Here is a 27,078-nt window from a genome sequence, read left to right on the forward strand (position 1 = left end):
TCACAATTTCTGTTCACTACCCTCCTGTTCCTAGAAATTAGCTATTTTTTGTAGCCACAGTTAAAAATAACGCCTGATTAAAATTTTCAACACTGTCTGGGAGAATTGAATCAGAGCTAACTAAAATGTTAATATTTACTGAGAAAAGTCTCTGCATTCTTCTGCGTAGAGAGCAAGTTATATTTGGTTAATCCCATTTTTGGAAAGTACAGACAACATTTTCAGTGCTGTAAACCAAAGGGTTATTCCTATCTATGTTTATTATATTTCTAATTGTCATATCAAGTGAAAATTCTTTAAGAATATGGAATAAATAATATATCCTGCAGCACTCCTGCTCCACCTCTATTGAGTTGTAAAGGCCACCTCTAAGGCTTTCAGTGTTGAATCTTAATTGGATCTTCCAAACAGAAACAATCCACTCCTCACACAGGAGTTCCAGTAAGGAGAAAGAAAAAGAACAAGGAATTTTAATTGCACTGCAATCCTTCCTTCTTGCAAACGCCACATTGCAGGGACCTAACAGACTAGAACCAAAGGCAAAATTCACTGGGAACCTCTCAAAAGAAAACACATTAAAATCCATTCAGAGATGGATCTTCAGGCATTGGGCCATGCTGTTGTCTAATGTAGGAAGTAATATAAATGAAACCATTTGTCACTCCTCACTGAAAGGGAAAAGGGGAACCAGCCAATTTGTCAGCAGATTTTGCCTTCATCATAATTGCTGCATCCACCTTTGCAGCCTCTCCATGCCCCACCACAGGCCCTGCTCCAATCTGTCTGCAGTTCTCACACTCAGCTTTTCTTCTGGGAAAACATTTCATTCTATATTTCATATATCTTGATGAGAGCCCTATAAATACACACCATTTTCTACCCTTGTTCCTGAGCTGTATCCGGCACCCTGAACAGCAGAATTACCTTTCAGCAGTGTATTAAGCCGATGGTTCTGCACTGCAGAGCACGGGTGTCGAGGGGGGAAGAGCCCACTGAGCCACCCTGCAGCTCATCACTCCCATCAGGAAGGGTCCCAATCTCTACAGAATATTCAAGTTTGATAACAGGCTGCCAACCCCAATTCCTGACAAGCCAGACAAAGATTTGCTAAGAGGATTTGAGATCCAGCTCCCATTTGGTTTGTGCTGCAGCAGGCAGTGCTCTGCTGGGCAGGAAGATGAGGAGGATGGGGATGAGGGTGGCTTTCTTAGGGAGTTATTAGACTCTGGTACTACCCAGACCCTGCCAGAACCTCCTACCCAAATTAAGTTTGGCAGAACTGTATTCCAAACCTGGGCTATGGACTTGTGTCCATTCACACCATGGAGTTACAGAATGGTTTGGATTGGAAAGGACATTAGAGATCAACCTGTTCCAGCCCCTGCCATGGGCAAGGACACCTTCCACTGTCCCAGGGTGCTCCAGCCTGGCCTTGGACACTTCCAGGGATCCAGGGGCAGCCACAGCTCCTCTGGGAATTCCATCCCTGCCCCTCCCTACCTCACAGGGAGGAATTCCTTCCCAAGATCCCATCTAACCTTTCTCTCTGGCAGTGGGAAACCATTCCCTCTTGTCCTGGCACTCCAGGCCCTTGGAAAGTCTCTCTCCATCTTTCTTTTGAGTTCCTTCAGTCACTGGAAGGCCACAATGAGGTCAACCCAAACCTTCTTTTCTCCAGGCTGAACAATCCAGCCTTTCCTTCCAGCAGAGCTGCTCCATCCCTCTGATCATCCTGGTGCCTCCTCTGGACTCTCTACAACCCCTGCTCCTCCATGGGGCTGTGGAGAGGACTCCCAACTCTTCCCGCAGCCCTAAAGCAAACTATACAAGCATCTTTTATTTGTGACCATCACAATGTCAAAGTCCCAAGAATTCCCAAGGCAGGGTCCTGACAGCCCTTCTGCAGGGCAGCCAGGCCTAGGTGGAGCAGTTTAGCTGTGCTGCTCCTCCAGGTTGCAGGATAGGACGCCTTGGGACTTCAAAGGGGTTTTGTGTGTATGTGAGAGTATTTTGCAACCCTTGGGAAAATCAAATTGCATGTGTTCCTTGTGCTTGTCCCTGATTGCCCCAGTTAATGAGTTTTTAGTGCACTGAACCCTACTTAATACATTGCCTAATAAAATGAGAGTAATTAATCAATTATCCAGAAGGGCCAGCTTTTGATCGCTCTTACGCACTTACCGCAGCAGCAGGCTCCTTTCCCCACCCTCCTCAGCACCACAAACCTCCCCTTTGTGATGATGTCCTGGACACAATGAGGGGCCCTCTGGGGGAGTAACGTGGCTGCTGGCCACACTTTGTCCCTGCTGTGTGGACAAACACTTGGCCTTGCTGCCACTTGTGCCTTGCTCAGCTGCTCTCGAGCCTCCAGCCAGGACCACGCTGGAGAATGCAGTTATCCTGGAACCACAGCCTTGTTTGGGTGGGAAGAGACCTTAAAGGTCATCCAGAGCCACCCCCTGCCATGGGCAGGGACACCTTCCATTGTCCCAGGCTGCTCCCAGCCCCGTCCAGCCTGGCCTTGGGCACTGCCAGGGATCCAGGGGCAGCCACAGCTGCTCTGGGCACCCTGTGCCAGGGCCTGCCCACAATTATTCATCTACACTGACTGAGGACATATCTTCTCCACCAAAACTAGGCCCTGCTGAGCTCTCTGTGCCACCACCAGTTTGATATCCACACTTTGCCTGCAGCTGTTTGTGCTCTCCATGGGAAGTGCAAGCCCATGGCATGGGGGGTGACAGTCCCCACAGTCAGGCTGAGCCTGCTCCCAACGCACCCCTTAAAGCATCATGAGCCCCAATTCATGAACAGCCACTGCTGACAGAGCTCCAGGAGTGTCTGCTGTTCCCACATGGGGTTTTCCTCACACTGTCTCCCGCTGCTGTGCTGACTTGACAGGCGCAAATCTCTCCTTGTATTTTAACCCACTGAAGCTTCTGACCTTTTATGTTCCCTCTTTAGCTTAGGCTGCCCCTCTCTCAAGGCAGCACAGCAGTAAAACCCTTGGAAGTCATCCCAAAAGAGGAACGACTGCAAACAGCCACACTTCACCATTCACTCCTCACAGCTGAGGAAAAAGTATCTTCCTTTACTGCAAAACTAAAAAAAAAGAACTAATGCTCCTGCAGGAGCCTATCTGCGAGGAAAGAAGGATTTCTTCCACCTTAGTGATAAATGTTATTGCATTTCTAGTGGAGAAAGAAAAGGAGAATCCTAAGCAAGCTCTGAAATCATCTTCCCAAGGCTTCTATACACCTCACAACATATTTATTTCCAAAATACTTTGGGGGTTGATGGTCTCTACTGAACTCCACAGTGAATAGCTGAAGGTACACGTGTTTTGCCTGGAATTTTGTGGATGATGAAAACAGGCAGGTTTCTTCTATGTCTTAATTTTTTATGGTTTTTTTTCTTTTTTCTTTTTTTTTTTTTTTGTGGAAAGCTAAAACAACACCTGTATGGCCCTCCAACCTTCAAACTTGGGAGGAAGGAAGGAAATAAACCTCGGAAAAAGTAAAGAAATAGAAGGGACTTAAATATCAGCCTTCCACTGAAAGAAACCTCACTGTAATTTGGGCAAAGATCATCACAGGACTCCAGACCATTCCATTTCATTCAGCCATGCCTGGATAAACCTGAATACATCAGGGTCAGGCCCTGCCAGAACAATTCATGCAGACTGAGTCATTCTGCAGTGCCCTCCTTCCCCTTGCTCACAGACACAGAGCAGAGGCTCTGGGCTGGACCAGCCCTGTCAGCTCAGCCCCATCAGGAGATTGGGAGGCTCTGAAACCTTCAGGTCTCGATAATTCCATTGGATTCTGAACAAAACAATCCTTCACCCCTGAATTAACACCCAAGCACAGATAAACTCAAGAGGAGCCCAGCCCCAGACACAAGTCTGGTCAGGGAGCAGCAAGCCAGAGCAAACAGCCTCACATTCCAGCCAGGGTGGATCCCCCTGATGTTTGGAAATGCTGGTTCTGATAGTCCAGCTGCAGTGCTGAAGGGCAGCACCCTCCTGCCAGCCTGCTTGTTTATCTTGGGATTTCTGGATCAGCAAATCAGGCAGCTGACCCTAGAAATAACAGCTGAGAGCAGCCCAGCACTCACCACCACTGCCAGGAAGGGCTCTTCTGAAGATCCTGATGTTAAAGGGAGGGGGCACAATAGAAATCCACTGGCCAGATGCCCATCCTGATAGGAAAAACCATGAAGTGTTTACAGCAAGGGCTTCAAGAGGGCTTAGTAATTAAGATTCCCAACTTGAGACGTCTCACAGAGGCCCAAATTCTTGGTGTTGTGCAGGTTGTGCATCCAATTTCCAGACACATGGGAACAGAGACGTGTTCCATGGCAAGGAAACAGAGGTGTGATCCAGGGAAGGAAGAAGGTTTTGCTTTTTAATTTTTCTTTGTTTCCTCATCCTCCTACTGGAGGGATGGAGCAGCTTTGCTGTCAGGAAAGGTTGAGAGAATTGTGATTGTCCAGCCTGGAGAAGAGAAGCTTCAGGGTGACCTAATTGGGGTGTTCCAGTACCTAAAGGGGCTGACGAGAAAATGGAGAGAGACAATTTACAAGGGATGGAGTGCCAGGACAAGGAGGAATGGCTTCAGACTGCCAGAGGGAAGGGTTAGATGGGATATTGGGAAGGAATTCCTCCCTGTGAGGGTGGGCAGGCTCTGGCACAGGTGCCCAGAGCAGCTGTGGCTGCCCCTGGATCCCTGGCAGTGCCCAAGGCCAGGCTGGACGGGGCTGGGAGCAGCCTGGGACAGTGGGAGGTGTCCCTGCCCATGGCAGGGGTGGCGCTGGATGATCTTTATTAAAACAGTCTATGATTTGTCAGACAGAGACCCTGATAGAGGGCAGAAGAAGCCACTGAAGAGGGGGCTCAGCTGCAGGAACTTTAAAGCCCTGAGAGACCCTCAGGCAGGGGGGGTAAAGCCTGGATTGCTCTGCTGAAACTGAGAGCAGAGAAGCTCAAAGGCTGGCACAGCTCTGCTGCAGCCATCTCAAGGAGTTCACCTTCCTCAGCAAGCCCAGGGCATCACAGATTCTAACCCATCAGAATATATCTGCAATTTTCCCTTTAAATTCTTGGAAAATGACCTTTCTGAAGCAGAGCTATTTTAGCAGCCAACCAGTGAAAGAACAGCCCATGGCAAGCTCAGGGCAGTAAGGGACTCTGAGGAGCTGGGAGATGCTGCTGAGGCTGGGAAAGCACCTGGGAAAGCACAAACACAAGAAGCTGCTCATTGGGTAAAGCCAGGAGACTCCACGTCCCTCTGGGAACAAAGCTTGGAGTGGCAGAGATGGGAGGGTAAATACAGCTGCAACCCAGGGAAAGCAACAGCGAGATCTCTGGCAATGCAAACACTTTGGGTGATTGCTCCCTGGCCAGGGAAAAGCAAAGGGGGGCAGAAGCAACATAGGTCAGAATATTTAAGCCTCCACCAGCACCCTGCAAGAGACAAAAACTCAGCACAGACAGCTGTGACAAACTTTAGATTCAATTTATGTATAAATGGCCTTATTAAAAGTCTGCTTATCCCACCCTACAGAGTTCAGAGAGGAAAAATACAGCTAGAAAAACGAGGGCTAATGAGTAACACACAAGGCTGTCTAGGCTGCTGTGATTAAATGCTTTACAGAAGCATCCTTAGGCCAAATCCTATTTCTTATTTCCCTGTCTGAGCCTAATGCTACAAATGTGTATCACACCTTCTTCTTTCCTCCTACAACCATGCAAAGAGATCCAGATTTTACTCATTTTATGCCCCTTCATCTTGAGCCAAATCTCCTTGTTCTTACCCTCAAACACAATATGGTCTATGCATTCAGGGAAATGTTCTGTTATCTCAAAGTATCCCACATCTCAGGAAAAGGAAAAAATCACCACTAGAATTGCAGACTTCCCTGAAACATTGCAAATAGGAACACTAAAATACCTCCACAGCTCTGAAAAAATAGTGTCAGTTTTACCCAAGTTATAGGTGATTTTAAAAAAATAAAAAGCTTTTAAAAACAATAAATTGCCACTAGCCACAAGCCAAATGTTGTCTTTTCTTCATGTTACCCAGAATCGACACACACAAAGGTCATGTGATCAAGAATGAAGTGTTGATTGACTGATGTTTTCTTTTAAAAATCAAGCTGGGATGAGAAAAAGTGTGGTTTTCCAGGGACGTTGCTGCATTATCTGGAAGGGCTGCAGCAGCTCCTGGCTAATCGAGCTGCTGAAAGGTTAATTATCTGTCAGAACACACATGGGGTGGGGGAAAATCCCTGTGAGCAGTTGCTAGGGAGTAGAGGCTCCAGGAACAAAAGGCAAGTGTGTGCTTGGGGCAGGAAATCTCCATTGCTGGATTGGGGCTGGCCAGGGATGCCCTGGTGGGGTTGGGAACCAGCAGGGCCACGACCCTGAGCCTGTGCAGGGCCAGGACTGGACTGATGCTCCCTGTGGGTCCTTCCAGCTGAGGATATTCCATGATTTTGACACTGCCTGCGGGCAGGGCTGGCCTGAGGGCTCCCTGTGGCAGCCCCAGCAAACCCCGCTCCAGGCTGGAGCTGCGGAGCACAAACACAGAGGAACAATCGCTGCCAGCTCGGCCCCCGCGGCTCCGCCCCTCCCCGTGAGGGCTCTGTCCCTCACCCCAGCACCTGCACAGCACGGGGGGAGCTCCCCCAGCCCTGCTCCAGGCTCTGCATGGCCACGGCAGCCCTGGAGGCCACAGGGGACGGGGGAGAGCTCGCTGTGTGCTTCGGGTGCAGAGAGCTGCCCTGGGCACCCTCGGGCTCCACAAAGGGCAGACTGTGCTCAGGGAACCTGAGCCATGCCCCTTATCAGCGCAGCTGCTGCTATTTCACACACACCTCCTGCAGAAAGAAGCCTTCCCTTGCTGCTGCTGAATTTGCAACTCCCGGTGAAGGGTGAGGTGTAGCACAAACTGGGCTTACTGGGACTCTGAGCCAGCCTGTCCAGAAGCCTCAGCTTCCCTTCCTCATGCTTTAAACCAGTTGTCTTCTGACAGATGCTGATGCTGGAGAGCATCCACTGCATCTTCAGGACCCTTAGAGGGGCCTGGCATGTGACCCAGCTTGAGGACGTTGTCACAGGGAGCCCTCTGACAGCACAGTGATGTCACAGCCAACACAAGTGAAAGTTCAGCTCTCCTGCACGAGGCAGCTCATCCATCCAAAAGCTGGTGTGCCAGGCTGTCAGCAAACCCAGGCAGAGATGGGAAAAGCAAATATTTAAGCAGATTTTAACAGGTTGGCCAAAAACCGATAGAAACTTCCTTCAGGAAAAAGGAAAAGCAGCTGCTGGTTGAGTATAATGGAAGCTCTAAGGAAGAAAGCAGCCCAGTGCATGTGAATGTTAATCAAGCCCCATTTCTCTTCAAGCCAAAACATGAAGGCATTTACTGGTGTGTTGGAGAAAAGCCTTCAGGAGGTTTAAATTATCCTGTCCAACCCATATTCTAATGGCTCTGCCTGACCTCCAGAGATCATCACAGAGTTTCTGGCTCACTGCCCTGCTGCATGTGATAAAAGCATGTGGGGCTTACCAGCAAGGTTTTCATTGCTCTCCATGGGAGGCCTGGGAAGGCCGAGGGATTTTGCCTGGAAAACAATGTACATTTCCTTGTGGATAAGAATGTTGAGGGACAGATTTTATACCAGGCTCTGTGTGTGCACTGAGAAAGCATCAGAACATGGCAGCATCCCTCATCCCGCTTGGAATCACTCACACCCCGTGCACAGAGATGTCCAAGGCTCCACCTCCCCTGCGCAGCAGAATTTGGCACAATCCCAGTTTGGTTCACACCAACAAGTTGATATCACAGACCCACTGCTCTCCAGTGAGACTCCACAATATCAACTCACTGCAGAAATGACACAATGGATTTTCAAATCCTGATCCTCATGGCACAGGTCATGCAGCATTCCCGTTGCCTGATCCCACTGAATAAACATAGCATTGTACTAGAGATAAATGTGAAATACTAATTTCATCAAAAACAGAGATTAAAAATATGCTCACTGACTCAGCATGCTGACACATCCAGTTCAGTAATTTAAGACTAAAGACCATCACCTCATTATCGCTGTAAGATATGGCCCAGAAAACCAGCCCATCAGAAATCATGGAACTCCACACAAATATGAGTCTCATAGGAATATTCGTCTATAGGAATATAAATTCAGTAATTGCTTCATGGGTCATTTAATCTGGTTTTATAAACTAAGACAGACATAGAATATAATCCAAAACAAATTACACCAGAACAGGTCAGAGAGCACACGTTAGCATGCAATTGGCTGACACTAAAATTATCTACACTGGCTGAGAATTTGGAAAAAATATCCTTGGTATTTGGGATCATTACAAGAAAGGATTATAGAAATCCTCTGCTTTTAACTAAGGTCATTAACATCTTTCCACAGCACGTTAATATTTCCATTTTACAGAGGACTGAGTCACAAAGACTTTCCTACAGCCAGTATCAAATCAGTGGCATGAAGGCACCTGCTGCTTCAAGTACTCATCCTGGAAAACAAACACACAATTCCTATTTCTAGCCCAATTAAAAAATAAAATCCTGAACACTTGGAGAAGAGAAAATTCAGCAGAAAGGGGCGGAGAGCAAAATAAACTGGTAAGAGAAAGGGGAAGTTGTGCAGCCTGAGTGGCTTTGGCAGGCAGTGGCTGTGCCAATTATACAAATGATGCAAATGTGATGCTCAGCTAGGTGCGTGCAGCAGCAACAACATACAAGCGCTTTGGGACAAAAAACACATGTTCCCATGTTTCAAGCATTCAGTATCACAAATCCCAGTCAGAGAGTTCTGGCAGACATGGGCTGGGAGGAAATCTTTTCTTTTCTGCCTTTTCTCCTTATTTTCTTACATTTATCGTGTAATCGATTCCCAAATGCTCCCGACTGACCCAATCCTCCCAGTGCCGCTGCATCTCCCTTGCTCAGGCACTCAGCAGCGCCAGGATCTCCGGCAGCTCTCCGCCCCTCCTCACAAACCCAAACTCTCTCAGTGCACAAGCGCTGAAATTTAATTAACCCCTCCGCTAATTTCACATCAACTTCGCTCCGACTGCACTGCTGGGAGCAGCGCTGGGGATTTGTCAGCGGCTCTCACAGAAGGGGACGGAAGGCAGCCCTTTCACCATCACTCTTTTCTCTTTTTCTCTCTCAGAGCGTTCTGCCGGGAAAGAAAAGCCCCCGAAGAGAGCCTGGCGTGGAGGCTGCCAGGGTGACATCAGCGATGGTGCCACCGCAGGAGCAGCCAATTGGGGAGGGCTCTCTCGCTGCCGTCCGTCTCACCGACTGCCGGAGCCTATAGGAGAATGTTCCACACGGGAAACACTCGATCCTGTTTCGTCGATGCTTATTTTGCCACTCCTCCCCTCTCTCCCCTCGCCACTCCAGCGTGAGTGAGCGCTCGTACCTCCGCACACCGAGCCCTGCACAGCGAACCCGGGGGTCTGAGCATCAGGCTGAGGGGGCGATTCACATCACAGCCTCCTGCTTCTGTGCAGGGATTTCAGCGGGACGGAGAACCGTCCTCCTCTTGGTCACCGGTGCTTTTAACACGTTGTTATAACAATGCAGCCAACAGACTTTGGGTTTCTATCCCAAACGCGGTAAAAGCAATTCAGCTCCAGCCAGAGAGCCCAGGCAGGCCTGACACGCTGTGAAAAGACAGCAGAGAATTTAAAGGTGGGGCTCGATAGCCTTGAGCTGCACCAGGGGAGGGTCAGGCTGGACAGCAGCAGGAATCTCCTCCTGGAAAGGATGGCCGGGCCTTGGCAGGGGCTGCCCGGGGAGGTTTGGAGCCCCCAGCCCCGGAGGTGCCCCTGGATGTGGCACTCAGTGCTCTGGGCTGGGGACACGGTGTGGATCGGGCACAGCTTGGACTCGGGACTCTCGGAGGGCTTTTCCAACCTCAGCAATTCCGTGCTCTGCCTGTCCCTGGATACCTGTGAACTTAACTATACAGCACCTAATTTTTAGCACACAAAGCCCCGCATCAGACTGAGGCAAACTGCCGTGCTTGCAAGCATGCCCTGTTTACACCAGAGATCCTCGCTGCAGCTGCTGCCTACCAGGAAATGGGCACATAAAGCTGTTTATGAGCTGAAGCTATTAAAGCAATTTGCTGAAACCCCAGAGATCTCTTCTACCTGTCAGACAGTGCTCTTAAAGCAGCAGCTGTCATTGTCTGCTGCTTCTCCCTCTGAAATGAAATGACAATTGGCACATTGTGGGAGCAAGTCTGGGGTGTCTCCTGGTGGTGCTGCAGCCTTCTCATGTGAGAGGTTCCCTGGGAGAATCCTAAAGGAGACTCTTGTACTCCAGGCACACAACTTCAAACCCAACTAACTCACAGCACCTAAAGGTCTTGCAACTACAAAGAGATTTTTATGTCCCATTCTTTATAAAAAATATCTGAGCACTGCTTCAGCTCTGGTCAGCCCTCACACACTACAAGGCTTAATTCTGACTTTGCAAAGATGAAGCTGAAAAATCCAGCTCTGCATATCCATTTCTGACTCTGACAGGAACTTTGTTCCTATCTTACCAGTATTTATAAAAGTAGCTGTATTTTTACAAAGAATCCTGTAATTGGAGCTGTCTTGATGAGCCCAGGAGCAGAAATGCTCTGACCTCGCCAGGCCTGGGCAGCACAGACAGCCCAGCCCAGCAGGGCAGAGCCTGCAGCTCCTTCTGACCTCCCATCTGTAGGAAACTGCACTGAGAAGAATTCTATCTTATCCAGCACCACTGGGAGTAAACACTGGTCACAAAGCATTCTCCAGATCTTCAGGAGGAATTCTCAGACAGAAAAATCCAGAATAGTTCCAAATTTGGAGCTGAATACTGATTTAGTGTGCACCCCGCTCTTACCTATAAACATGACAGACCACTTCATAGAATCCTGGAATGGTTTGGCTTGGAAGGGATGTTAAAGATCACGCCATCCCACCCCCAGCCATGAGCAGGGACATCTTCCACTATCCCAGGGTGCTCCAAGCACATCCAGCCTGACCTGGGACACTCACAGGGATGGGGCAGCCACAGCTACTTTCAGCAACCTCACAGGGAAGAATTTCCTCTGTATATCTCACTTAAGTTTCCCCTCTTTCAGTCTGGACCCTTGAGTCCTTGTCCTGGCACTGCAGGTCCTGATGAAACTGTAAATTTCCTTTACATCCTCCTTCCTTGGAGGTGAAAACAAAGCAGCACCCCCTGAACACCCCCATCCTAGGTCGTGCCAGCTCCAGTTCCACAAATCAACCATCAAGTAACAGCGTGCACGACCTGGAGCTCTCCCAGCATCCACACTCCCACCTGCTGGAACTGCAGGGCTCATGGAACCAGGAAACACACACAACACAGGGCAATGTTTTGTCTCGGTCATCAAACTCCCCCTGACAGAGCTATGGACTCAAAGAGGCTCGAGGTGTTGGAGCAGAATGGAGAAGCAGAAATGGAGCCTGGGAGAGCACAGGAACGCAGCGAAGCAGGATGAGAACATCCCACCAATGACCTTCACAGTGAGCAATGGCAATAACGCAAAAGCAGAAGAGGATTTCAACCAGCAGCAAAGTGCACAGGAGGTGTTTTTGTTGTTCCAGCTGCAAAATGAGAACGGTCCCACAGAGCTCCTCCCAGCACCTGGGGACAAGGACCCTGCCCGCTGCTGCCCACAGAATGAGCTGGAAGAACCAGGGGTGCAGTTTGTGTCTGACGTTTCACCACGCACTGGTTACACCTTGGTAGCTCATAAGCTCACGTAGCACTGTTGAATTAAATGAGGAATTACTATTTTTTATAATGAGAGGCAAGGAACATGCTTCACTCAAAATTTTGCATATAAAGTTTTTTCTGTTGATAACTGACAGTCTCCCAGCTTGTATTTAGATGCAGGTTACATGCCAGAAGTAAAAGGCTCTGAGAAGATTGGTCTTAAAAGAGAATTTTTAATTAAAACGCTTACTTAGAAGACACAGGAAAATGCAGTTGAGAGTCAGAGGCTCCTTGATCTACCATAGAAAGGCATTCTAGGATCCAGGGGCTGAAATTTAAATTTCAAAGTAAGGTAGAAGTTGAAGACTGGAACAGCTCAAGGTGTAGGTTCTGCACAACTCCACACACTGACAGCCTTGCAAGGATGTGTCCTTGTGTAACTTAATTGTAACCTCAGTACACTGCAAGAACTTCAACAGCTGTAGGCCTATTGTCTTTTTTTTAATAAACACCAGGATAAAGCATTTTCTGGCCTTAAAATTCACTGATTTGTCTTCAGATGACAAAAGCCAAGTTACGCAAACTGCACCACTAAAAAAAAAAAAATAATCTCAAAACAAACTTCCCGGTCTTATCAGAAAAGCGTTAGGAAACAGTTTAAAATAGAAAAATGCATGTTTCCATACTGGAAATTCTCTGGCAGCAGCTCAGAAAGTGAAGTCATGTTTACTTTCCTTCCTGGAAAAGCACCCCTCGCTCTGCCCCCGATGTCAGCACAGCCCAGCTGAGGCAGCTCAGCTCACCTTGGGCAGGGCACAGAGGCACCCAAAGAAGTGGAAACCAATTGAGCTTTCTCTTTTTCATGGGATGCTGTATCCAGCACGAGGTTTTCCAAGAGCACCTCCAGGTTTTGGTTTTGTTTTGACGGTGCTGGTTGAACTACAGGGCAGAGTTCAGGAATCCTGGTGGTTTATTTTGGTTTTCAAGGCCCAAAACACAAAGGAGTCCTCACAAATCACAAACACAAGGCAAAGATCCTTGCAGGGAATCAGGGCTTCACTTTCAGATAGTGAAATGCATACTTTACAGGTATGCATACACACAAAAGTGTAAATAATGTTTTTATAGTGAACTTGGCCATTAAGCAATTCAAATTCTAAGCTTTTTATATGTGTACAGTGAAGCCTGAATCCAGCGTAAGGAAGACTCAACATCCCACCACTGAACTCAACCACAGAGCGCCTGGAGATTCCCTCAGGTCATGGTAGAAAGGAACTTGCCCAGAATCCAAAATTCCTGGACAAGAATGAAAAGAAACTTGAACACAGTCCTCAACTCCATCAAAATGTGATTCACACCAGAATAATCCCAGAGCCAAGAAAGTGCTGCCTTATGCAAGATGATCTTGTATTTATTCTTGCATTATAACCAAAAAGGTTTTGAAGCAATTCAAAAGTTCAGGCCCAAGTTTCACTGTGAGACCCAGAGAAAGAAACTTTCTGAAAGTAGGGTTTATAACTTTTGCCTATTCCTCTGGAAAAAGAAAATCCCATTTACACGAAGTTCTGGATTTACAGATTAAAAATATAGAAAATAACTAAAATGGGTCGTACCAGGAATCAGAAGGGTGCCATTTCCACCTAGAATAAACAACTCTCCTCTGGATAAACAGAAATAACCTGTGCTCTTGAACCAAGAACATGGAGGCAGATTAAAAATTAGGGTTTATGTCCCTTACTCTTTAATCTGCAAATTAAACCCAATGAGGAAACAGAAGAGAAATACAAGGAATACAACAGAGTTGATCAATCATACAAAATCTCAGCAATTCTACTTTACATTTAATATGCCACCACATTATTTTCCTTGCAGAGTTTTTCCTGGACAAGGTGCTGGAGGACTTGGAGAAGGTACACAAAGCCATCCAGGGGGAATATTTTTATTAAGTGCTTCGGGAAATGAAGCGGATGATCCCATGTCACTAAAAAACAAAACAAAAACAAACCCAAGCAATCTTTCCAAAAAATTATTCCAGTCTATAAACAGCAGCTTCAATGTTCATGTCACCCAGAACAAAACAGTTCCATAAAACATCTTAAAAAGCAGACCTGTAAAAAAAGGGAAAGAGAAGAAAGACAAAGAAAGGCGCAGCATGAAGTCATTTCAGACAAGCAGTTTTGTGAGAGCTTTAATGGCACAAAATGTTTATAAGCTACAACTTATACATGTAAACTGTATATAATGTTACAAAGTGCTAACTAATTTATGAAGAATGCATAATCACTTTGGCTCAGTTAACTCCAATATTTCAACAAATGTCAATTAAAAATTTGAATTTCTAACAATCTTCAGCTTTCACTTTTGAAAACAGTAAGTAAATATGCATTTGCTGCAGTTAGGTCAGCCTGCATCTTTAATGTGCGAGTTTATGCATTTTTTCTTGATCCTATTTACAAGTCTAGGCCAGTTTTCACTGAATGTAAGAAAAATGAAGCCTATGCTTTTTTTTTCCAAAACTGTAAACAGGTATAAAGCTTTTTAAACAACATTTATCTTAACAAAACTTCAACTCTCAATAATTGAAACCCCTTTGTGAATGATACAACACTCTATTCCTGTTCATTGTAAAAGTGGAAGTTGCAGATTTCCCTCCAAAGCTTAGAAAGGGTCTCAGTAAATCGTGCATTGTGTCCCAGGCAGTGTTCAGTGAGCACGGGGCATCCCTCAGCTCTGGGTTTCACAGCTTTCACTCCAAGTGCCATTAGTGGTCTTGATACTCCAGCCACAAGTTAGCACTGTTATTTATCAGATATTCCGAAGAATTACTTTTCATTTAGAAAGGTGTAATTCACTGGGTTTTCCTCTTTAAAAAATATGCCCTACTAAGTAAAAATCTCTTTTTCCACTACTCCAATTTCATACAAAACAAAGTGCTGTGTTAGAAATGAAAGTGGTCCAGCCTTTCTCCTGTCCCCTCAGATTTTAGGGCTGTAAAATGAAGTATTTGACGCTCTCTAAAACACCCTCCACCAGGTTCCCCTGCCCACCCCCACCTCTGGGTGAAACCCAATATCCACACCCAAAACAAACCTGCACTTGTGGGCAGCTCAAGTGCCACTAAGTATTCACAACTACAAGGAAAAAAAAGCAGATTACTCAAGAGGATTTGTTGCTCACCCTGAAAGCATTCTCTGACAGTATTCAGAAGTAGAGAATGAAAATAAATACAGTTTAGCAGTGGATTCATACTTAACTTTTTCACTTCCTGGGAGCTAACTGAAGTTTTTTTAACCCAAATCTCAGCTGGGATTTAGCTTCTATGCATCAATTGGTTCATGCAATCACTGCTCTATCAAATAATCAACTTTATAAAGTCTGATGCAAGCAAACAATCATAGGTAGCTGTTTTCTCCAAATGGCTGACTAGATTTTCTTATTTTCTACAAGTCAGCTGACTAAAGTCTTTATTTAAATGAGATTTTTGCTAGTCTAAAAATTAGCATTGGTTCCCTAAATACTTAGCATTAAAGTCTATACCATATATATATATATATATATATTCATATATATATATATATATATTCATATATATATATATATATAAAAGGAGTATTCTATCCTTCAGAGTTCATGCTACATGTTCTGAAATCCAATAAAATATATTTAGGGACAAGACTGTCCCAATGCTTTGTAACAATTTGGTACTAAAGCTTCACATTTTGAAAAGAAGTGTCACTGAAGGAGGACAAGGCTTAATGTTCCCTAAGATAAAAGTTCAACAACATCAGTGAGAAATCTACCCTAACATGAGACATCACAAGTGACTTTCAGGTTCCAAGTATCCCCAAAAAGGAGATTGTACAGTAAACAATGAGAGAGAAGAATATTGAGAATTCATTTGCAGAAGATATTTCAGAGCTTTTACCACTTCTGAACCTTTATGCACCTGCAAGATTGTCCCCCTTGAGGATCAGCCAAACGCTTTTCCTGCTGAAATCGCCGCATCTTCAGAGATGGAAATGGGTCCACCACAAACAGAATCATTTCCTTTTGCACAGAGCCTACCTACACTACAGCTGCTGGGTTTTTCCTTAATTTAGAACTACTGTGAAAAGGAAAATTTCACGTTGAAAATTTTCCCTTAAGAAAACAGGTAAAGAAAAAAAAAGCTTCTTCACATGCAAACAATGCAATTTTTCTAATAGTTCCTAGGTATCAGACAGGTTTTCCTACAAGGAATAAGGAGCTGACTTCATAGAAAAGACAAGATTACAACAATTACCTAGTATTAAAATATGCTGATGGATTTAGTTATCCTACTTTAAAATTTATGCAGTCTTTGCCTCCTGCAATTCAAATGGTGTTTGTTACCCAATCCAAGGGGCCGAGCAAATTCCCCCTGAAAGCTGATTTCAACTGGATCTTTATTGCCAGTGATTTCTTAGTTTATTCCACAACCAGCTGCTTTTTTACAAAAGAAAAACTCTTTCCCACTTCAATCAGTAATTTCCTTCCAAAGAGACTGTTTTATCACCACCATGCAGTCAACACTTAGATCATGCACAACTGCAACTGAAGTCAGGTTGCACTAAGGAGGCAACAGCATCACTGATAAAATTAAACTTGCTGGTGGCATTTTGCATTGAGAGAAGCCCTTGCAACATAGAGACAGTTGTAAACTCCATCCAGCAACTCTGACGTGTCTTGCAGGCCAAGAGGCAGGGGAATGGGACAGAGGGAAAGAATGTGGATAGCCAAACACCTCAACAGAGTTCCAACACAATACTGAATTCCAGAGTTAGCAAAAACCTGGATATGGAAGGAAAGGGTGAAGTCAGGGTCATGCTTAAAATGGTCTCAAGTCAAATGTACTAAATGAGACAGTAACACCTTCACAGGTCACATGGGGTCCAGGTTTGCACTCCATGGCTTCAATAAGTGCTGGCTGAAGGTGTGGTCAGGCGTTTCCCAATGTAGATGCTGAAATAAAAAGTATAAGGATAACAGATTGCACAGGAACATTCCCTGCTTTCCCACAGTCCCCACACACCCAGCTGCTCTAATCCCTCTCTCAAGGCTGAGATCCATCCAAAGACTTCTTCTCTAAAACTACTTACAGTGAGGTTTTGCATGAGTCTGGAACGATCAATGCTCTCAGTACTCACCCAAAGTGGGTTTTCCTCCAGTGCCAGCTCACCTGAAAACCCCAATCCAAAAGCTTTTGTGTTTTGAGTACCTGACACAGCAACTCTCCCAGACAACTGAGGTAAAACATAGCAAGTGCTGCCTATAGGGAGTGGGGGGAGCTTTAAGACTCTGAGCATTGAGGATCTATGCAAACACTGACCACAAGCAAGATTTCAATCATTGCAGAAATGCACAATTTTGCTGTAGTACAAATATTTCACAGCATATCCTCACATATTCTATCCTAATTTATTTCAAAGTTTAGAAGAATTTAAAGAGAAACTTAAATTACATCCACAAAATCAAACACAAAGCTAAACAAAACCATGTTTTGAGTTCATGCCTTTGCCTCATCCCAGAATTTAAGGTGGATAAACAGAGCGTAGGGATTTAGGCAAAGTGAGAGATTATATTGCATTACACAGGCAATGAAAACACTGCTGAGCAGAGACACAGCTCATCTTGCAGGACACATCCAATTTTTCATCTCTCTTTCTTTAAGTATCAAACTCTGACTTTCAGTAACACCACACTGCAGCACTAAACTGGAAATTACAGGGTTTGTGCCACACACACCACCTCAGCATCATTATTTGTGCAGTGGAGTTTCATATTGGTCAGCAGAAGTTATTTTTCATCTATTGTAATTTTCCCCCTTATAACCTGAAGCATTTATATATAGAAGGCACATAATCAAATTGCACATGTTACAATTGCAAAGGTTATTTGCAAACTCATCCATGCATATTCAATGTAACTTGATTTATTCTAGAAATAAAGCGCATTAAAGGCTGCAAAGTTCTAACTGCTGCAAAGTTTTCCTGCTTTTGTAAAATTACACCAAGTCTGAGTGATGGGCAAAAATCATTACTCTAGGAAAAGTCCTTTTCAGCAGGACCTGACATGCAAGCAAAGTGGAAAGGCAAAAGCTGAAGTGAGAATTAGGTTAATACTTACCCTAGTCCCAGAGCCAAAACATGAGATATGAACAGAGATGGAATGAAAACCTTAAGAAATTCTGCAGAGAAAATGCCACCTTTTTTCATTGCTCCACTTTTTCTCATACTTAGAGACACTGAACGTTTAGGATGTCTGAAATGGAATTCCCTGGAAGAAGAGGGGGAGGGGGGAAAAAATTCAACAAGACTTTTTTGTTTCTTTCCCCCTTTTTTTTTTTTTTTTTTGCACACAAATGCACAGATCTCTGTAGGAACATTTTTTTTTTTTTGTTAAGTACAAAGAGCTAGAGATCAAAGCCCAAGATCCCTTACACAGAGGAAGGAATCAAAGAGAGTAAGAGGAGGGATTGTGCAGAGACCACTTACACAGACAGTATAGACACAAAGGGAGCAGGAGCTGCAGAGAGAGGTAGGTCCGAGAGAGGGAATTTCAGCATGTGATTTGTTAGCAAGAGGCCTCATTTTTTGTTCCAAACACAGATACAGAAGTCTGCCAGATTTAGACAGCATCCTCTATTTTAATAAAAATGCTTTGCATTCAAGGATCTCAAGGTTTCCCCTTCCGTGGATGAACATTACATATTTTACATAGAAAGAAAAAAAGGGACAGAGAATTTAGGAGACTTGCTCAACACTCTTCCATTCAATAAGCCAAGACTAAATCTCATGAATCCCAGCTCCAAGCACCCAGCTCTCCCACTAATTAGAATTTTGTCACAGCTTGCTGTGGCTTTGTATTACCTTCAAGTCATTCTGGCGTTATTTTGATTTTCATACTTCATTGTTTCGACCTTTTTAGCCTCCCCACAGAGAAATCAATCTCTTCCTAGGATGAACTTATTTTGATTGTGAGACTGTGACAATCTTTTCCTTCATCTATTCATTAAAACATATTAATACTCATTAAAAACACGGAGTTTAACTCACTTGGGAGGAATGTTTTCAGGCCTACTTGACCAGTCTGACACCCAGTCTGCACTTTTCTTCAAAACTTCCAATTCTTTCTCTCCTTCTACTGCTTCTTCTTCGGACTGAAACACACAGGGGACAATTGTAACACACAATCAGCTGCTCCTCAGGGTGTTACACTGAGAGTGACAACAACAGTGGTGACATGATAAGCACCAAATGGTGGCACCTGATAAACCAGTAAGTGTTCTTGGACTGCTCATTACTTCAAGGAGATTTGATTTTGCCAGCAGAAGTTAGGAAACCACAAATTCTATTACTGTAGCCAGGATTTCCACATTATTCAAGCTATTTGTTTTTTTTAACTAACAAAAACAAATTATTATTTTAATCTTAAATGTAATAAACCAGAACTGTGCAAAAAATATTTACAAATGGAAAAAAAAACATTAGGTTGATGGCATTCCATTTAAAGCCCACAGAACGTGACTTAAAGCATGGCAAGTCAAATAAAATGGTTTCAAAACTAGGATTTTGACTTTTTAAAGGTGTTATTAATAATTTAAAATTTACATTACTTGCAACTAGTAGCTTGGACTGGGTGAATCCCAGATGCAAGAGGGACAAGCAAGCACTCACTCTAATTGTATAGAAAGATTTAACTTCACATCAATAGATGCAAATGTTATCATACAAGAAAAGAAATAAATTAGGGAGAGTAGAGAACACCACTGACTTTAACTCCTACTCAGTATTAAAACAATCTCCTGAGTGACTTTTATTAAAATAAGATAAGCCACTTACAACATTAAGTGAGAACCACAGCAAACCCGGAGGTAATCAAATAGCAGAGTCACAAGTGAGATGCAGAGCTCACCAACACCTTCATTCAGACCCTGCTGGCTCTCAGGGCAGAGCTGCAACAGTCCCAGGTCTTTGACAAAATTAAATGCAAGGTTTCATTCTTCCAGGAATGCTTTTTATTTATACTGCTGAAGACAGCAAATTTTATGAAATGATCCAGCTAAGAGTTCAGCATGAGTCTGCTCTCAGTTTGTGTTATGGAGATTACTCACTCATGGGAGTGTCTGCACAGCCATCACTGAACACCCTGAAATCTTGTGCAGAAATGTGAACATTTTAAACCCAGCTTTGACACCCAGGGCCAGCAGGGTTACACAGTAACATGACTGCTAGGAAAGAAGCATTTCCCAGCTGTACAGATGGAGACTCATTTTTCCCTCACTCCAACACTATTAATCTCCAAGTCAAATTTCAATTAATAGAGAATATAAGTCTTTTGACATCACAAAGAGCATGTTCTACACCTCAAGCCTAGATCAAATATCCATAACTTACAAAAGTATATTTTAAAAGTTAAGGAAGAAAATACCTGAGAACTACTGTCTTTACTTGTGTGCATTTCCACATCAAAAGTTATCTGTCCATCATCTTGAGGTGACGGGCTAAAGAGAAATCGATATCATAATGTCATTTTGTCAACTAAAGAATCATCAGTGTAGGTAAATCTCAGCTGAATTATCTCCTCATGTACTTTTGGACATCATTCAGCTGAGTTACAGACTGCACCCCCCTTCAGATCCCAAATACCAGCCCTACAAAGTCTTCCCAACCCCCCTGCCTTTTCAATTATTTTGGAATTTACAATCCTACCTTTCTCCACAGAGTTCACAGTTGCTCCCCAAAGCAAAGAAAGCACAGCCCAAAAGTTCAGCTGCTACAGAAAAGATGCAACTCCCTTTGTTCTGATAGGGAACACTACCAGTACTGTGAATTGTCCCGTTCTCGGCTGTTTTTGATGGCCTGGAAAGGCTCAGGGTGGCCTTGGGGCAGCCCGCGCTCCAAAGGACCAAAGGAGTCTTCAGGTTTTTTCTCGGTCTTCAGTGTTTATCAGTTTTTATCTACAATATTTCCTCCCGGCCCGACAGAGGTCCGCACAGCACAACAGCCATGAGCACACTGAGAGCCCTCGGGGCAGTCACTTATCTTTATACCAAAAACTACGCGTAAGATATTTACCTTTTCTCCCCAATACCTTTCACCCTTATTGACAAGTGCACATTCAGTAAGAACCAATCCCAAAGTGCCACCACCACCACAGAAGATGGACAAGAAGAAGAAGAAGAAGAAGAAGGACAGGACACGCCCTAATTCCTCCATCTTGTCCCCTAGAACCCCCCTGTACCGAGATTCTAAACCCTGTGTTTCACACTATAATTAACCTATCCCTTCACCATTTATCCCCGTGAGATCCTCCCATCCTCACACAGGTGTTGTTTCCCATGCAGGGTCAAAGTCCAACCACCAGACACTTCTGGCAACGTTCCAGGACCTCCGAGCCCCCCAAGGGTTGTCTCGGTGACTCTGCACATCAGGATGCTGTGCTGAGATCCCACATTGAATTCCATGTGTTTTTGTACCATCACACAGTTACCACGAGCCAGCAGCTATTCCAAATACTGCAGCACAACAGAAAGTCTCCCTGACAAAAAGCTCTACCCACCCACAGGACAAACTGTGGGTAAACCATAAAATAAACCACAGGCAGAGTAGCCAACACTCCTTTACCTGTCACAGTGGGAACTACCTCTTGAACTGCTCTGTCCTGACTCGTGCTGTGCATCCAGCAGGATTTTCTCCATGTCCCCATTGTGGATGGAGGAGGAGGATGGCACGTGCTCCAGGCCCCCGTTCTTGCCGTTGTCATTGCCGTTGCCGTTGCCGTTCATCTGCAGCTCCACCCAGGAACCTGTGGGGCAGCCACACGTCACCTCAGGGACAGCCAGCACTGCACACACCTTCAGGTTATCAACTGCCCCCAGAGGGAAACCCCAGCATGCTGGGCTCAGATAACACACGCTGACCCGAGAGAGCTCATAAACACAGCACAGGGACAACAGCCACAGGATTCTTCTTTCACCAACACAAACACCCCCAAAAGCTGGGCTGCTGCTCCCTAACTCTGCAGCTGGTCAGTAAGATGTCTCCTTTCTCCCCAATTATTAATACTTTAATCAGCCACACCTCTCTGCAGTTTGTGAACTACAGATTGCTCTGTCACACCTCATCCTGTTCCACATTCCTTTCTCAAACAGAATTTTCATTCCTATGCCCCTACTACAAAGCTCCCCCCTGTGCAGCTTTATATCCTCCTTTCCTTTACTTCCACAGGCCTTGGATCAATCCCCAGTTTTTCTATACATCAGGCAGCCGGCCATTCTCAGGTCTCCTCCAGCTTGCTTTGGCCTGGCACAAACATCTGTCATAAAGCTCCAATTTACTGTTTTCCCCCCATTTTTTGGTTTTACCAATGGGACATCTACGCGTGCACTAAGATCCAACAAAGAGCAAGAGTGCACTCTAGATGACAAGGGCAGCTGCTAAAAAGTTCACACACTGTGTAGATAAAGAGAGGATTTTTATTTTAAAATGTGTTTCACTTATATTTTATGTGCAGATTAACCAAATATGAGAGTGTATGTTCTGATACATTCTTTAGTGATATGTTTCAATTGGTGACATGCAGAGATACATGTCACCAGAGCTCCTCTGTAATTTAGTTTATTCCACCTGAAGGTAGGAGCTTTCAGGGTTCTTTTTGTATTTGGTTAACTATTTTTAAAAGTTTGGACATCTTCCCCCAGGATGTAAAAATATCCAAGTAAGAAAAGCAAGCCTGAAGCTACAAATACAACATTTTGAGCATTATTTGTACAAGTCCTACTTTTTAACACTGAGGAACACACTGAGAGTGACTGGAGTCACTGAGCCTACATTGGGGACAACTGGGAAGACTGGGATCACAGTGGATTCATACTGGGATCGTACTGGGAGTGACTGGCTCTGTGCTAGGGTGTCGTGGTTTTGGTTTGCTAATTTAAGATCTCTTTAATTTTGAGACTTTTTTGCCTAATGCACTAAAGAATGTGGTGGGTTTGGTGTGGTTAATTACTAATACACTTATTTTTGGTTGTGAGATAGGATTAGGAGAAAGGTAAAGCAGGCTCAAAACTTTAAAAGGGTAGAAAGAAAAATTTTAATAATAGTAAGTAAAAAGAAAAAAAAGGTAGTAAGAATCAAAGCAAACTTTTTAGAATACTTCTCCCCACAACTTTTTCTTTCTCACTGACAATGTAAAGAAACTAAACTTAAGATTTCTAGTCAGTTTACTACCTCTCAAAGAGTCTTTTTTTAGTTCACTTAGGGAGAGAAGTTCCTCTTGTTAAAGTTATGGAGACTTTTCTACAAAAGGAAAAAACCAGTTTTCTCATGGTTCTCAATTTTGTCATGAATAACAACCGCCAGGGGAACCTTGCTATAATAAAATCTTTCTCATTTCTACAAGCCTCCCCACAGCTTGGAGATGATTTTTGATTTCTGAAATGCACCTGGGAGCGCCTGCACTTTTTTTTGTAGCATGGTTTTGTCTCTGGGAGCTCCATCAGTGACACAGGAAGGGATGTTTAATAATGAGCCTGTTTCCAACTTGATTTGATGAAGAATTCTCCTTTAGCACCAATTATTCCCCATGCCATGACAGTGATGTCCATGGAAGCATCATGCTCTGGTGGTTCCCAGCCCATCTCCCCAGGCTGGACTCACAAAAGGGAATTTTGGGAGTGCCCAGCACTGCACATCAGGCTGTCCAGACAAGCAGGTGTTAACTGGGAACAGGCAGCTTTGCTCAGTCAGCAGCAGACACAGACTGTGTCATTCCAGATTGCTGATGTCTGAATTCCTAAATAAAATGGCCAAACTCTAAGAGCTTCATCAGAAAGGTTGTTCTGCCTTGCACAAGAGACCACACCTGCAAAAAAGCAGGTGGCAAATGCAATTAGCAAGTGGTCAAAAGTTAGGTAGGAGAGCTTTATATTCCCCAACAACCACTTGTGGCTATTGGAAAAATCAGGATCTGCAAAGCATCTAGGAACCAAAAAAATCAGCGGAGGACAAAAGTGTGATGGGATGTGTTCCTCTGACACCAGAACACCCAGAGGATGGTGATCAGATCTCCTTACTCTGACACACAGCTCTAAATCCACTGTCACAAATAAAGTTTTTACTCATTTACCTCGGGCTGACAAATTCTGTGTTTATCTAAAACACACTGTGGCCGTAGTAGGAAGAAATCCCCAATTTTCCTGTGAGTAAAGAGTCCCTGGGAGCTGAGTAGGAGTTGACATGAGGAGCAGCACGTTCCCAGCTGACCTCACCGGGAATGACTCAAAACACATTAAGGAAGCATAATCTGCCATCAGGCTCCTGCACGCTGCCCCCTCCCACGGCACTCACACTGGGACAGGGACTCACCAGAGGGACAAAAACCTCTGTTCCTTTCAAGAGATGGGCAGGAATGTACTGCAGAATAAACTGCCCAAATAACAGAGAATGGGGTTTGCCCTGAGCTTTTCTGTACATTAATCACCTGCCTGAGAACTTTTACTTTCACATCTTTCTACCTGACAGTAAAATAGGAAATGTGGCAGAATGAAGAACGGTAGATTTAAGAGTAATACAATAAAGAAATGTGGCAGCATCTCCTCCCTTCACAAATCACGTAACACACACTCTTTGGAGAAAAAACCCCACAAACAATTGTTCACGCCAATGGGATTTTTCTCTAAAATGGAGAATTTTTGGCTTTGCTCTATAGCTAATTATTTCACTACGAATTTATATACACCGACTTTAATTCTATGTTTTTCCATGACTTGGGGGACTGTTTAAACATCAGGGGTTAAACATGTTGGGGAAGACTGGTCTCATTTTGTTTATTCCCTCTGATTTCAGCTCAGTACATGAAGTGGAGATATCAAAGGCAATATATAAATTAAATACTGTACACATTTTATAGATATAAAAATACTCCAAGCTACTACCAACTCAGTCGCTCACAAGTAGTCTGAGACATGATTGACCTGAATTAACTAATAAATATTACTTTTACAATGAAGTACAACATTAACAACAACAACAAAAAAAAAAAAAAAAAAAAAAAAAGGGAAAAGAAAAGAAAGTCAACCAAACTCCCACAATGGTAATTATTAAGCAGATTTTCCATGACAGAACTAGATGGGCTCTTGCCTAAGGTGGGATTTTTTTTTGTCAATATGTAACAGAGCTTTATAATAATTAAAATATAGGAAGCATCTAGAATTCCCAAAACAAGCAACTTGGGTTTTTTATCTCTTTGAACCCAATAAAGCACAGGTTACCAGTTTTATTCCCAGCTCTTCTGCCTTCCAAGTGCTAAGGGAATCTTTGAATAAAAGGCCCTAAACACACACAAATGACACACAGAACACCATGAAAAGGTGTCTCAGCTCATTAGGCTGAGAAGTTCACTGAAAAGCTGGGAGAATGGCAGAAAAGGCACCTCTCTCACCAAAGCACTGTGCAGGGGCTGAACACCTAAAAGCACCACGGAGTCTGTGGGGAACCGACGGGGTGCATTTGTTTTGCTGCTGGAGCACAGTGTCAAACATTTCCTCTCGTTGGGCACGTCCATCCCTGGCTCACACAGCTCCCAGCTCTTGTCGCCCCTATCACCAGCACATGAATGACTCCCGGAGGTACCACATTGCCAGAAATTCAACATAAAATACACAGACATCAAATCTGGCCATTTCTGAAGTAAGCATTGAGTCAGGCACCCAGCGCGTCACAACTTTAACAGCCTAATTGTTATTTAAGTTTAACAGGCCTGAATAATTTGCCAAGATTATTGACTCGGGTAACATTGTTTAAGGTGCCGCGGTTATCACACGATGGAGTGTTACCACAACACAATAGCAGCATTATGAAAAGGACACAGTTTATTCTTCCTTTCATACAATTTCCACTGAGTTATGGAAAAGCAAAAATAACGAGTTTATTTGTGGTCAGCTAAACTACATCGTAAACCACGGAGGTTACAGTTAATCATTAATGCAATTTATTCACCTCTTCTATCCCTAAAATTTAGAGATGAAAAGACATACCGAAGGAGCTGTTTATAACGAAGGGAAAGCATTGGCCAAGTAAGTACCAGAGCCTACATGATGTGCCTTACTAGTGTTATCCCAGGAACAAAAGGATGCAGCAAAGCAGCTGACAGAGATGCCGGATATAGAGGGAAATAGCTCACGTCAGTGCTATTGACTCAGCCACCGAATAAATTCATTCCCACAGCCACGCTCCTCCCCCTACCCCGCTGTATCCCATCGTCGCTGTTCGGGTAAACTCCGTGTAACCACGCAACGAGCTTGGGCCGTTCCTCGGGGGACTCGATGGCCCTCAGCCCCCTGCGAACGGAGGCGGCTCGGGTCCCGCCAGGGCAGCGCTCTCCCGGCACCCGGAGCCGCCCGATCCAGCCCAGCAGCGCCGCGGCCCCCGGGCTCCCCCGGTCTCCCCCGGCCGCTCCCGCCGCCAGCCGGCCCCTCACGCCCCCCGCCGGGCCATTTATACCCGCTGCGCCCCGGCCATTGGCCCCCGGCGGCTCGCGCGCCGCGTCCTACGCCAATGGCGGCCCGGAGCGGCGCCAGGGGGTCGCGGCCCCTTCAGGGCCCCCCGCGCCATTCCCCGCCCGCGCCCCCGCGGCCGCACTCACTGTTGAGGCCGGGCTCGCCGTGCGTCCCGTCCGCCGGCGGGTTGTTGTTGTTGTTGTGCTGCGGCTGTTCCTGAGGGCTGGACATGGCGACGGCGGCGCGGCTGAGGCGACTGAGGAGCCGCTGGGGCAAAAACAACAAACCCGGACTCCGTTCCGGGCCCGGCCGCCCCGCCCCGCCCCGTCGCGCTGCGCAGGCGCGGCACGCGCTGCTCCCGCCCTCCGCCTCCATGGCGCGACCCGCGCCCGCGCACGTCCCGCGCGTGCGCAGGGCGGGGGCTGAGGGAGCGGGAGCGGCGCAGCGGGGAGGGGACACGGGGACAGGGAACGACAGAGGGACAGGGAGCGACACAGGGACCGGGAGTGAGTGATAGAGGGATAGGGAGCGATACAGGGACCGGGAGCGACAGAGGGGCAGGGAGCGACACAGCGACAGGGAGGGACAGCGGGAGCGACAGAGGGACCGGGAGTGACAGAAGGATAGGGAGAGACATAGGGACCAAGAGCGAGTGACGCGGCCCGTCAGGCTGGGAGAGCCCTCCCAGAGCCCCGAGCCCGAGCGGTGCCCGATCGCCACCTTGTCCCCTCTGAGTGCCACCTCCAGGTGCCCCCTCCAGGGATGGGCACTCCAACCCTCCCTGGGCAG

General features: G+C 45.5%; 1 protein-coding gene across 2 annotated transcripts; it reads right to left on the minus strand.

Annotated features, from left to right (window-relative positions):
- Nucleotides 1-13,482: 13,482 nt before the first annotated feature.
- On the minus strand, nucleotides 13,483-26,609 carry BNIP3L (BCL2 interacting protein 3 like). Of its 2 annotated transcripts, XM_054270539.1 has the most exons (7): nucleotides 26,436-26,609; nucleotides 21,416-21,596; nucleotides 20,220-20,292; nucleotides 18,845-18,948; nucleotides 17,916-18,065; nucleotides 16,660-16,751; nucleotides 13,483-13,879 (listed from the first exon to the last, which is right to left on the minus strand). In XM_054270539.1, exons 1-6 carry the CDS (start codon nucleotides 26,518-26,520, stop codon nucleotides 16,703-16,705), a joined length of 642 nt encoding a protein of 213 aa, XP_054126514.1. In that variant the 5' UTR covers nucleotides 26,521-26,609; the 3' UTR covers nucleotides 13,483-13,879; nucleotides 16,660-16,702. The 2 variants fall into 2 exon arrangements, with proteins under 2 accessions (XP_054126514.1, XP_054126513.1); XM_054270538.1 differs by lacking the exon at nucleotides 13,483-13,879 and having other exon boundaries at nucleotides 16,224-16,751.
- Between the last annotated feature and the right edge of the window lie 469 nt (nucleotides 26,610-27,078).

This window comes from Melozone crissalis, unplaced genomic scaffold, assembly GCF_028551555.1.
Source record: "Melozone crissalis strain CALT ecotype California unplaced genomic scaffold, PUWL_Pcris_2 ptg000010l_1, whole genome shotgun sequence".
Lineage (NCBI taxonomy): Eukaryota > Metazoa > Chordata > Aves > Passeriformes > Passerellidae > Melozone > Melozone crissalis.